General features: G+C 45.2%; 1 protein-coding gene across 2 annotated transcripts in view; it reads right to left on the bottom strand.

Annotated features, from left to right (window-relative positions):
* SNX19 (sorting nexin 19) overlaps positions 1 to 13,353 on the bottom strand; it is an 81,950-nt gene extending 68,597 nt beyond the window's left edge. The window contains exons 1-3 of one of the 2 annotated variants that reach the window (XM_029572983.1): positions 10,671 to 13,353; positions 9,832 to 9,850; positions 4,340 to 4,440 (exon numbers count right to left, since the gene is read on the bottom strand). In XM_029572983.1, coding sequence (XP_029428843.1) covers positions 4,340 to 4,440; positions 9,832 to 9,850; positions 10,671 to 12,353 — 1,803 coding nt within the window. In that variant the 5' untranslated portion in view covers positions 12,354 to 13,353. Of the gene's footprint in view, positions 1 to 4,339; positions 4,441 to 9,711; positions 9,851 to 10,670 lie in introns of both variants that reach the window. The other variant, XM_029572982.1, reaches the window with a different exon arrangement.
* Between the last annotated feature and the right edge of the window lie 366 nt (positions 13,354 to 13,719).

The raw sequence follows: 13,719 nt of genomic DNA, 5'->3' as shown, positions 1-13,719 counted from the left end.
GCTGCGTCCACGATATCTCTACTGCAACACTACGGAGTGAGTACTAGACCTGATCTACAACTCTGCTTCTCTCTTGCTGTGCGGATCCTCGGGTTACCCTGCTCTACGGACCACTACCGGATCCACGCTGCCTTGTGCCTGCTGCCAACATCTATCTCTGGCCTACCCCGCGCTGCGGACCACTACTGGAGCTATCACGCACAAGAACTACCAAGAAGCAAGTATTTCCCAGGTTACCCTGCTCTGCAGACCACTACCGGAGAATTCATCTCAGGTCTTCCTACTCCAGGACTGAGTTTACAAACCCGCTCCTTGGATTTCTCTTGCTGTATAATAAATATCACTCTGTCTCCTGTGTCCATCACTGCTGAGACCCCGCCTGTCGAGGAGAGTCCCCACAGGGCTCCTCCCTATGGGTGGAGTCAGCTCTCTCCACCACCCAAGGGCCCTCTAACCAAGTTCAAGTATAACAGAGAACTCCATCACAGTTGAGGAGAAACTCCTCCTATCTCTAGGAACCTGTAGCTACAGGGAAAGAATAAATAGGTGCAAAAAAAAAAAAAAGGACAACCAAAAACATGATAGATCTAAGAAAAAAACAGACGCAGCTTCAAAATGGCTGAACTTCCCAGGAGGGTCCTGGACTGGTATAGCAGGATTAATGGAAGCAAAATTAACAGGTAAAAATTTCTCCTTCCATTTCATCCAGCTACACCAGTCCAGTCCTTACTGGTGGGAATTACCAAAGCCCCACTAAGAGGGAAGGGGCAAAATAAGAGTAAGAACTTTAGCTCTAAGGCTGCTTCCCTTCCAATCTATAGTGTTTTACAAAAGAATGCAAGAACGACCACATTACCGCACTGCAAAAGTCTTCTGGCGCCACTCCAATTGCTCCCGCCCAAGGAACAGACTAGTAGAATGAGCATAAATGATCTCTGGGAACTGCTGCTCCTTGAGCAAATATACTGAAATAATAGGGTCCCTGATCCAAATGGCCAAAGTAGCTTTTGAGACTGCTTTTGCCTTACATGGACCTCCAAACAATATAGAGTAAGAACATAAGAACATGCCATACTGGGTCAGACCAAGGGACCATCAAGCCCAGCATCCTGTTTCCAACAGTGGCCAATCCAGGCTATAAGAACCTGGCAAGAACCCAAATCTAAGTTACCGTTGCTAGTAATAGCAGTGGCTATTTTCTAAGCCAACTTAATTAATAGCAGGTAATGGACTTCTCCTCCAAGAACTTATCCAATCTAACTGACTAACAGAAGGAATTAGTTAATACTAAGTACCAAATGTGCACCTGTAGAATATCCAAGTATCTCAATGATTTATCATTGTCGCCACTGCACTTCTCCCTCATAAAGCTGGCTAAGAGACAAAATTGAAATGCAGATAAAACCTTAGGAAGAAAGGAACGTATGGGTCGTAAAGACAGAGGTCGATGTAAAGATAAGAAAAAGGTCTGTACAGGACTAAGCCTGAATCTCCAAAACACAGCAAGTTGAACAGATAGCTACTAAAAATACAGTTTTTAAGGAAAGATTCTTAAGAGAAATCTGCATCAGATGCTCAAAGGAAGGCAATACCAATGCTTTAAGACCAGAATAAGATCCCAGTGAGGAACCTAAAGCCGAAAAGGAGGTCATAGTATTTTCTCCTCCCTAAAAAAGTGCAAGACCTCCGGGTGCACTTCCACAGAAATATCATACATCTTGCCTCTGCAGCAGAGATAGCCTCAATCTAGACCTTCAGAGGATTTAAGAATAACCCCTTTATTGCATCCTTTCTGCAGGGATGTCAAAATGCAAGGAATACCCAATCACCAGGGAGAATCCATACAATTTTTGCATGTCCACAAAAATGCGCCAGACCCAAATGTATGTCAAAGTGGTAGAAATTTTATGGCTTTAAGAAAAGTAGAAATTACCGAGGAAGAATATCCCTTCCATCTCAAGCATGCTCTCAAAAGAGTCAAAAGAGATGGATTTTCCATGGGACCCTGAACCAACAGCCTCTGAGCATCCAAAAGTCAAAGAACATTGTAAATCTGTAACCAGATCCATGTACCATGGTCTCCTAAGCCATTTCAGAGTCACTAGGATAACAGGATTTCTCTCCAACTCAATTCAGCACAAAGTTCTGCTTATCAGAGGCCAAGGAGGGGAGATAAAGAACCACCACTACTGGCCAAGGCTGAATGAGAGCATCTATGCCCTCGGTTCTGAGCTCCCTTCAATGGCTAAAGAACAGACGAACCTTGGCAATCTTGTGTGTTGCCAACAGGTTCACATGAGGCAGCCTTCACTTGGATACAATTTGCTGAAAAACCTTCTGGCTGAGGTTCCACTCGCCAGGATTGAGAAGATTCCTGCTCGGGTAATTGGCTGGAATGTTCCCCTGTTAGGCAATGTGGGCCGCTGATAAAAGCTGCAGGAAAAAAAAAAGGGGGGTGTCATCTTCTCCGATATGCCACTACTTTTTATGTCATAAATATATGTGCATTACCTCTGTTGCTCAAATAGCTATACTACTGAAACAGAGGACTCGGCAAATGGAAATGATGTCATGAGAAAGGACAGTGTGCTTTGCTTTCATCTGCAGGTACGGGGAAATAACCCATCTGTAAGGACTGGATTGGTATAACAGGATGAAATGGAATGAATGGTTACTCTGAGCAACGCCTTCAAGGCAGCTTTGAAGACATCATCACCAGATGTTTTATTTCTGGTTATTCTCCGGACTTTTCACATTTTCCTCTCTCTCTCAAATCAGCTTAGTTACTTGCATCCCCCACCTGTCCCTTCTACACTCCCTGCTCATGCTGCCAGGAACTTCCTAGTCACACACCGAGAATGGTGAGGCTGTCAACTCACGTATTCAAATTCCTTCACTTTTTGGGAAATTGTCTGACTGTCCAGAATTCTGGTAGCCATGCAGGTCCCAGGGAAAACAATTCTTTATAGGCTGAGATTCATTTTAGAATTATCCAAAGATATCATACAGAGGTTTTCAGAACTCCAGAAGTCCATTCTAAGCAAAGATAGGCCCTATGTGGTCTAGAAAGATCATGTACATTATTATTTATTTATTTATTTAACGTTTCTTTTATACCGATGACCGTTCGCACATCGCATCGGTTTACAGTGAACAAAAAACCATTGGGCGGAGCCCTTACAAATAACAGATAACATAGTAAACTAGGCAACATATAAATAATATTTGGGAGGAGCCCTTACAAGAAATACAAACATCAATGAGTAAATGCTATGGGGATATGCTATGGGATTGAACTATAACAGAAACTATATACAAGTTAGTGCACAATACCAAATCAGCAGGCAAAAAGGCATTCATACCAGGATATCTGGAGAATGGAGAATGCTTAATAATAGGTTTCAGGGCCTTTGTGAACTGGGCTTTACAAATTTATGGAAGATAGACCAGTCATAGATTATTTAACAATGCAGTCAAAGATGTCGGGGGTAGGACAGAGATAGACCATTCCACATGTCCGTTTCATACACAGCAACAATATTATTTCCTATCACGTTGAAATGAGCAGTCAGAAATACTACTATTGCTCAGACAGACTTATTCTTCTGCTCTTACAAGCATTCATGTATATTTTGGGGTTGCCCTCCATGTCTGCATTGGCAATTCCAGTTTACATCTCTCTAGTGCGAGGAGTGAAACGTTCTTTGGTTATACTCGCATTACTGCAGAGCTCCTGAATGAGTTCCTATAAAGGGAGACATCCTGGGTTCTGCACACATCTGCTCGCAGTAATAACCAAATCAGGAAAACAGTGACTTTCACAAGAGCAATTAGCTTCGGCGAAAAAACGTTAAACTTTTGAACTCACAGCCAGTTCCCTGAATGCATCACAAATCTGCAAAAACTATTTGTCAAGCAAAATTCTGCAGAAAATGACTGGGGATAGAATCATCAGCTCTGTTGTGATTTATCAGTTAAAAAAAAACCAATTTAAAAGAGAGAGGAGGGAAATGTCGGGAAAAGGTGAATTTTGCTGATATGCACCCATTCCCCTAGGCAATTTAGCATTAAATTTTAAGGCAAAACCTTTACATTTGGAGGGCTGGGCTTTGTAAGATTTCCCATAGACGTGAAAAGTCTTGGCGTATTTGGTGTTCTCGTGTTTGTTGCAAATTTCTTATGCATCTCAGCTGAGAGGAAAAGATCTGGAAGCAGAAGGGCAGGAGCATACATGGAGGTGAACTGGGAATGGGTGCATTTCCATCCTCTCCTCTACAGTGGGATGGACAGAGGACTCTTTTATCAGTAAGACAGAAGCAGGGAGTGGCTCTCTTCACACCTTTAGGAAGGAATCCAGGAGGCTCTTCCGTGCCTCCACTTTCTCACTGTCCATGTTGCCAAATGGCAGGTCAGGGAAAAGTTTCTTTGGCCCTTTTATGTCTGAAAAGGAAAAGGAAAGGGTTCCAGAGAGGGTCTATGAAAGCCATCAAGCACCGTGGACTAACAGACTGTGTAATGCCACAGATATGCTAACATCATACTTTGCAGTGCCAGGGCTGATCCATTTTACAGAGACAACACCAGACCTGTGCTGTACCAGGGCTGATCCCTGAGACAGAGGTCACCCTACACTGGGAGGTCAATAGTAAAAGAAAACAGCTAAGTAAGTTAAGTGGATAGTAGCACTGCCCCAAGCCGCCCATTTCCTGCCCCTGAGTTATTTGGGTAACTATTTAGCCGGCTAAGGGGGGGGTGTGTGTGTCATTTTTCAAATCGCATTAGGGCCCTAACGCCTGCGATAACGCCATAATGCATGCGATAAATAACGCATTGCGAGATCCGTATGAAAATTTAAAAAATGTAGTCAAGAAGGCGGAGTATGGGAGGAGTAAATGAACATGAGGGGTGCTTAACATTGCAAGCAATAGCTTAACGCACGCTATCGCAGGATTTAACGCCAGAAATAACTACACTTTTTCCTGGCATTATGCTGTGCGTTATGGCCGAACTGGGATTTGTGATATTTATCGCAGGGGAGAAGGGAGGGGATGAGAGAGAGAGAGCGCCTCTGGGGAGGCCCACATATTAATTAACTTTTCATACCACTGTAAGAGGGTCCATTCTGAACTCGGTGTGAGGTGTGGTGGTGGGCTAGGTTTTAGGAGGCAGTTTTACATGCACAGTCAGAGGTATGAACAGCACAGTTATCATCAGTGAAGATTTGATATGATTTGTAGTGATGAAAGATACATAAAAACGAGATTTGCACATTGTACTCTCAAACTATCTTGATGCACTCTACACCTAGCTGCTAACAAGCTAGATCGGACCAAAACCTCACCCCTAGTAACTAGTTGCTCCTCTTCCAGTGGTATAAATAGTCTACTTATATGAGAGCCTTGTAAAGTGTCTCTCTCTCTCAGCTACATATCAGGCTAAGAAGATCTGAATATTGGGCTCTAGGGATAGATATTCCAAAACAGCTAAGTCAGCCGGACAAAACTTATCCAGCTAACTTACATGGGATATTCAAAGCACAGCTACGTAGCTAAATTAGGATAAGAGGCTCAATATGCCATTTAAGCCATTTAGATGGATAACTTGTGAGTTTTTTGTCTAAATGTTTTTTAGATGTACGAACAGAGCCCACCAAAAAAATGGAAGAGAGAAAAAATGTCAAAGGAATAGGCGCAGTGCCAGGGATCATCCCTGGTACAGAGCTAACATTACACCATGAACTGCCAGAGCTGATCCCTGGCGCAGAGCTAACACCAGACTGTGCAATTCCTCCCGCAGAATTAATCCCAGATTGCAGTGCCAAGACTGATTCCTGCCAAAGAGCTAACACCAGACTTTACAGTTCCAGGGTTAAACCCTGCTATAGAGCTAACCCTATACTGGGTGAAGTAGCAGGGCTGATCCCAGGTACAGGGCTAAAATCAGACTGTACAGTGAAAGGGCCGATCCCTGGTAGAACTAACACCAGACTGTGCAGTGCCAGGGCTGATCTCTGGTACAGAACTAACAGATCGTGCCGTGCCAGGGTGATCCATGGTACAGACTGCAGCCCTGCAGCGGACTTCTGCCACAGAGCTTATACCAAACTGTACAGTGCCAGGGATGATTCCTGCTACAAAGCTAACCTATACTGAGTGCAGAACCAGGGCTAATCCCTGGTACAAAGCTAACACCAGACCATGCAGTGGCAGGACTGATCCCTGGTAGAGATAACCCAGAGTGTGCAGTGCTGATTCCAGCCACAGTACTAGCCACAGAATGCACAAGGCTGATTTCTGCTATAGAGTTAACATCAGAATGCATAGTACCAGGGCTGTAACCTGGTACAGAGCCAACATCAGATCACAGAGATGGGAAGAACTGATTGGCACAGAGCTAACGCCAAACTGTGCTGTGGCTGATTACTGGTACAGAGCACGGTGCTCTGCTGATTAGGATATCCCTGCACCTACGTCACCTTGCATTAGTCAATGCTAAGAAAGCGACATCCACAGTGCTCACAGCTCTGAGAAATGAAGAAATTACTTACCCGATAATTTTGTTTTCCTTAGTGTAGACAGATGGACTCAGGACCAATGGTTATGCCAGCAGATGGAGACGGAGTCAGATTTCAAAGTTGATGTCACCCTACATACACCCCTGCAGTGACCTTAGCCCTCCAGTATTCTCTTCAAAAGCCACTGTGGACCTACTAGTGAAATAACTTGATTAAAAATATGATTAAAAATGGATACCCGTAACTGTACTCAACCAAACACTGAACCCCAGTAAGAATATAGGTGCCCCGATCTAGGGAGTGGATAAAGGCTTACCCATAAGCTCTTGAATTTGATATCCACTCCATGGGCAAATTCTTGCCACAGTTCTTGGGCAGCCAAGGGCGGGATGCTGAGTCCATCTGTCTACACAAAGAAAACCAAAATTATCAGGTAAGTAATTTCTCCATTTCCTAGTGTGTAGCCAGATGAACTCAGGACCAATGGGATGAACAAAAGCTACTCCCGATCGGGAGGGGGAGGCTGCCCGCGGTCCGGTTAACACCGCCCTTGCAAAGGCTGCGTCCTCTCAGGTCTGTACATCCAAGCGATAGAACCTGAAGGTGGTGTACATGGAAGACCACTTCGCTGCCTGGCAGATGTCAACGGGCGACAGCAGTCTGACTTCTACCCATAAGACCCCCTGAACCCTGGTGGAATGAGCTTTAACCTGAAAAGGTAATGGCTTGCCTGCCTCCACATAGGCTCACATGACCACCTCCTTAATCCAATGAGCTATGGTAACCCACGAAGCTGGTTTTACCCTGCTTCCTTCCACTGTGAAGGACAAAACAGGCGGTCCATCTTTCGGAGCAGTTCTGAAACTTCCAGACACCGCACCAAAAAAGTCTACCTACATTCAAATGACGGAGGAGGTGGTATTCCTCCGCATCCTTGTGCTTATCCAAGGATGGCAACGAAATGGACTGATTCAAATGAAACTCAGACTACCTTGGGCAAGAAGGATGGAACGGTACGAAGTCATAACATTCCTGGACTTATCTGGAGGAACGGTTCCCGACACGACAGTGCCTGTAGTTCAGAGATGCGACATGCAAAACATATAGCCACCAGGAACACCATTTTCAAGGTAAATAAACACAAGGAAAGACTGCGCAGCTGTTGAAAGGAAGGGCCCTGCCCAAAATTCCAATATTAGATTGAGATTCCACAAGGGAACCGGCCATCGTAGGGGCAGCTGAAGACGCTTCACCCCTTTCAGGAAATGAGACACGTCCGGACGAGCCAACATGGGGGTTCCGTTCACCTCGCCCCTGAAAGAAGAGAGAGCCGCTACCTGCACCTTCAAGGAGTTAAGGGCCAAACCTTTATTCAGGCCATCCTGTAAATTCCAGAATTAGTGGGATTTTGATTGCCCAAGGGGGGACACCACGTTCCTCACATCAGGCCTCAAATACTCTCCAGACTTGCACATACGATATGGATGTAGAGAACTTCCAAGCGCAGAGTAAGCTGGCAATTACCGCCACAGAATATCCTTGCTTCATCATCAGGCGAGCCCTCTCAACAGCCAGACCGTAAGACACAATCGAGTCAGATCCTCATGAAGGACTGAGACCTCTGAAACGTCAAGTTTCTGTAGGGACGAAAACGTTGGGAGTCCTTGGATTGGCCCCTCATAGGTGAGGGGTGCTGTAACTGCATTATCTTATCTTCCAGTAGCCGGGAGACTGGAGATTCGCCCCACTTAGTGGCCAGCTTTTCCAATATGCTTCCGAAAAGGAGAGATCCATTAAAGGGCATCCTTGTAAAATTGACCTTGGAGGTTGTGTCTGACGACCAATTCCACAGCCATAGCTGTTTTCTAGCTGCCATCACTGAGGTCACTCCTCTGGCCAAAGTACGGACTCGATCCGAGCCCACGTCCGCTAAAAAGGCAGCGGCGGGTTCCATAACTGCTCTGGAAGGCACCCGAGTCATCCACCTACTGAGAGAGGAATAAGCACAAATGAGCTACCAGGGCACAACAAGAAGCAATATGCAAGGTTATTGCTACTACGTCAAAGGCTTGTTTAAGGATGGACTCCATCCATCTATCATGTGCATCCTTTAAGGCCGCTCCTCCCTCCACTGGGATAGTTGTTCACAGACCAGCGCATCCACTTTAGGGAAATGCAAAGGCTCTCTCACTGCCAGATCTAGTGGATATAGAGCTTCTAACGCTTGTCCCCCTTTAAAAACTTGCTTCCGGGGCATCCCATTCCAGGTCAATCAAATCCTGGATGGCTTCCAGTACATGCGCAAGATGGCACCACCGCGGCCTAACACACAATGCACCAACCAAGCCTAAAGCGGGGCCTAGCACACTGGGGGCCGCTCAACCAGCTCAGAAACCCACTTCCCCTTACCCCAATGGGATTGGGAACAATGTTGGTATGGCGTGCTGAGGAGACTGGAGGAAGTCTTACCGAACCCCTCCAAGCATCTCTGAATTGGGAGCTAAATCCTCTTCTCTTTTTTTTTTTTTTTTAAACTTACCTGGTCTCGGCGCTAACTAGCTGAGTACAGAGACGGTCTACGGCTGCGGGGGAAAAGGGCTTTGGCCATCTCCGCTGCATTCATCTTCCTGCACTCGCTGCCTTTCAGCTGCTTAAGCAGCAAAGTCTGCGACGGGAACTGGCTACTGGACCAAGGCACACCTCTGAGGGATCTTGGAAATCGCCTCAGGAATTCTCAACTGGGTGAGGGACCTTTAGGTATTACCGCAGGAGAGCAGGGCTCAATGTTCCTTCAATTTAAAAGTAGAATTTCTCCTTCCAAAAAGTACAGCAATCCTATAGGAATAGGCATGTCCACCATCTGCTAGAGATGGAGAATACTGGAGGACTGAGGTCACTGTAGGCGTATATGTAGGGTGGCGTCAGCTTTGAAATCTGACTCCATCTTCATCTGCTGGCAGGGGAGCATAACCATTGGTCCTGAGTCCATCTGGCTACACACTAGGAAAGGCTTGTGTTAGCCACAACATTTGATGCAATGTGTACTGACACATTCATATTAGTATGGGATGTGTTTCTGCAAAGAGTGGCACCTTGCAGTCATGATATCAGCACAGCACTGGAAGAAAACATATGCATGGCAGCATACATCACTACTGATGGCTTCCAGTTGTGAGCCAGCTGCCCCCAGGACTAACGTTTAATGAACTTGCGAAGATCTGGCTTCTCCTCCAGCCTGGTCTGCAAGTTCAGGAATTCACGGTAACGTCGATTCACTGTGTGGTATGCTAAAGGCTGCAGGCTACCAAGGTTCTCACCGTCCAGTGCTGTCTCATACTGTGGGAGAGAGAATACAAAATGACCACAAATCCAGGAAATAACGGACTAATCACACACACTCCAGTTCTAGAAGAACCCCCAACTCGAAAGCACAATTATTACCATAATCAAAATGTCACTACTATTACTAGGTATCCTAAAAAAAAACAAACATTTAAATGGATTTCAGGTTCCTCTCTCACATATAGACACAGAGCTGCTGCTTGGTAGTATTTCAGACACTGTTGTTTGTGGGATTCATGGGACACTGTACTAAAAGTATTATTTGTTGGAAGAAAACCTTTATTATGTTACTAAGCAGATAATTTTCAAAATAATCTAGCTAGGAGTTAGTCAGCTAGAACCCCCAGGATGAAAACTGCGGCTAAAAGTACAAGCATGCTTTCATCAGATAAGAAAAAAGACATTCCTAGAGGCATGGCTAGGTCAGGTGAGTAAACTATGAACTTGGAATTGAATTTTCAAAATGCTCTACCCACAGAAATAGCAGGGAGAACGTATGCAGGTACTTTTGTTTAAAAGTACATGGGTACAGAAAGTCTGGCATACGTTGCTGCTTGCAAAAATTGCCCTCTTAAGTATTTTACAGTGGAGTTACTCAGACCCTTTGATATCCAGAGAAAGGAATCTCAGTGGTCTTAAAAGCTTGTTTATTAAGACATTTGTAAGATCTTGTTGCCCTATAATAAATTAAAGAAACCCCCATCTCCCACCCTCTCTCCACTTTAGTGAATCAGTAGTCATGTACTGATGTAATTACAATCCCATTTTTTTCTCTTTCACAATGAAGAAGAATATAAACCAGAATTTGGGTTACCTTGACAGTGTAGAGTGTGTACGGGTGGGAACCAGATCCGCTATGCTCCCGGGCTGTAACGGTGCCTGTGATCCTCAGGTTCTGGATGACCACGGGGCCGTCAGGGCTGTTAAGGGGCTGGAAGATAAAAGCTTTCATGGAAGAAGTGGGAGAGGAGCTCAGCATGGAGACAGAAGGTGCAGGTTCCAGCTGACACTGTGAAAAGCTCTCCAAAGGCAAAGGTTCCTTCTCAAAGAATGAAGGGGTCCTTGGTGAAATGTTCTCCGGATCAGCGAGATATACAGGATTTGCAGCACTAAGGTTCGTGTCTTCTTTTAAGTCCATCTGGTCTCTCAGAATCTCAGGGACTGAGCTTGGTATAGTTATTGGGGTAGAGGAAGGAAAGCCAGATGTAGAGGTACTTTCTGAGATCATGTCCCCTACTTCATCACCTTCTTCATCCTGAGTCAAAGGGAACTCTGTGAGTGAGTCCTGGAAATAGTCAGTGAGAAGTTCTTCGGTAGTAACATCCAGCAAAGGGTCCATATCCTTTCCAAGATCTGAAACTGGCGATTCAGGTTCTGAATAATAACTGAAGAAGAGAGGACTTTGAGTGTCAGGATGCAGGTGGTGCGTGGACTTTGGGTTCCTCACTGCAGGATCATCGAAGTGTTCATGTGGATGCGCTGTCTCCTCCTCATCCTCTTGGTGATCATACTCAAAACTGTCCACCACGTCATAACTTGACACGTCAAAGGCTGTTGGAGTGTGCAGGACAATGTCTGGTGTGACTTCCATCTGAACTTTCAGAGGCAAAGAACTTGGTACTGGCGGCTGTAAAAGTGGTATTTCAACGGGCTCCTTATTTTTTTCTTCCACAGTAAAGGCTGATTTTGAGAAAATATCAATGAGGATTAGATTGATCCAATCTGGGTCAGACATTCTGTTGATCACGGGCAAAAGGACATTACAGGCAATCAACTCCACGATCACACACTTGCCAGTCCGTGTTTCCAAGTGGGGCTTGGGAACCAATACACTCAATAATAGATTTGCAATGCCCCTGGTATATGTGAGCTCCATGGCACTAGACTGTATTGCCAGATGTGGAGGGAAGAGTTCACTGTAACCCTTCCAGAGCTGCTCTACTTGCATGATAGGGTCAATAGGGAGGTCACTGGAGTGTAAATCAGCCACTGTTTCTTTAGCTTTCATGTAACTCTGGAGGTGATATCCTGCAAGAACCAGAACCTTTTCAGTTAGCGTGTTTCGGTTCACTAACTGTATTCTTTTCTTCAGTTCTATGGCCATGCAATTCATTATTCCCCGCACTTCATCTTCAAAGTGTGGCTCACTGCTCAACAGCCGGTACCAGGTCAACACAAAGTCCCGGATCACCTTCTGAATGATTGAGTTTATCTCCTTCTCTAAGTGTCGCTCCGCGTTCATACTCTGTGGAAGGCTCTCAAGGGTGGCAAATCTCTCCAGGTGCACCTGGTTACTAGTGTTGACAACAATGTTCACACCTAGCCACAATCCCAATGCCATCAGTAAGACACACAGAAGGAAGAGAAGCCATATATTGACCAACACATGGACCACCACAAGCCAGCCTAAAACAACACCAATGGCTAGCAACTTACTCCCTGTTACTTCACCAAACACAGAGAGAATGCTGGTAACTGAGTTGTTTAATGTAAACATCTTAATGTGTGTTCTCTTACTTTAAAATAAATCCAGGCCTCACACCATTCTGATAAACACAAAGGAGCTCAGGCTAAAGAAATGAAAGAGTTAGTGACAGGCTAGGCATTTATAAATGAATGCGTTTTTAGATGATCTGCCTATGTGTTATTTAACTGGGAAGAAACATTTGATTACTTTTAGCACAGAGTCACTCTTTAACCTATGTTTTAAGACAGACTAATGCCACACCTCACAAGCTTGGGTTAGTTCTTATGTACCCCAGATCGGATTTTTTTATTATGCTGAAGATTGGCAGTGCTCCATTAGAAAGAGAGCTGCAGGTCCAGTTCTGCCAAATTCTGACACACAAAATCTCTGGACTTACCCTTCCCTAAAACGAGAACTGCAACGCTTTACAACCATCTACCAACTAGCTAACAAAGACATGGCAAAGTGAAGTCACTACGAGTACTCCAGCCCTCCAAACTGTCCCTTCGGGTAAAGGATAACCACTTCAAGGGGCATCGAGGTTAAAAACGGGCTCGGTAGGAACTGCTCTCAGCCCCGGGGCATCTACGTGCCAGAAATCACTTTAAAGCAAAGCAGCAGGCGAAATCCCTTCGTTTAACACCAAACTATCAGCTTTGCATTATATAACTCGGACGCTCAGGCGGGTGAAGAGGAGCGGTATGTACAATGGCAGCTTATTCTGGGTGCCTTGCACTAATTCTCTGATTGTAATTTAAAAACATTGCCTTGCCAGCTGCCGCTGCTGAAGCCCAGCTTTGCAGTCCTGTATCCAGCTGTGCTGCCCACTTTCTACAGCAGGGACCGGGGCTCTCTCTTCAGCCTACACTTCTCGGCTTCCGGGATCGGCGGCAAGTCGAGGATCCAAGCTGGCGTCCAGTACAGAAAACTGCTCTGCTCAGGTCTTTGGGGTGCCACCTACTGTCCTGGAGGTACAGCCGAAGCCGCGCAGCTTTTTCAGGGTTTGGGTCTACTCGTCCTGTGGAAGAGGAAGAAGCTTGATCGAGCAAACTCTGCTTTGGCCCCTGCTTTCTTACCTCCAAAATGCTTTCGCAAGCAGGAAAGATCGTTCTTTGCTTACAGTGTATGCAACAGTTTTCTAGAGTTTTACTATTGAATTGTTGCAATAAAATCCCCTTTTTCCAGCCAGGGATTGGCCCATTGTTTTTGAATTATGTGGCCGTGGATGGGCTAATTAATGCTTGCGCTGAGCTGCTATGATTCTTGATAAAAAAAAAATTTCGCTCTTTTTTTTTTGGTTCTATGAAACAGCTGGAGAGACAGACTGCAAACTCACCTGCATCATCTGCATGCAGATATATATCTCGTGAATATTTATTGTGGAAATCCAGAAAGC

This window comes from Rhinatrema bivittatum, chromosome 12 (assembly GCF_901001135.1).
Source record: "Rhinatrema bivittatum chromosome 12, aRhiBiv1.1, whole genome shotgun sequence".
Taxonomy (NCBI): domain Eukaryota; kingdom Metazoa; phylum Chordata; class Amphibia; order Gymnophiona; family Rhinatrematidae; genus Rhinatrema; species Rhinatrema bivittatum.
Note: the sequence above shows the minus strand (reverse complement) of the source record. Positions and strands in the feature narration are given on the sequence as shown.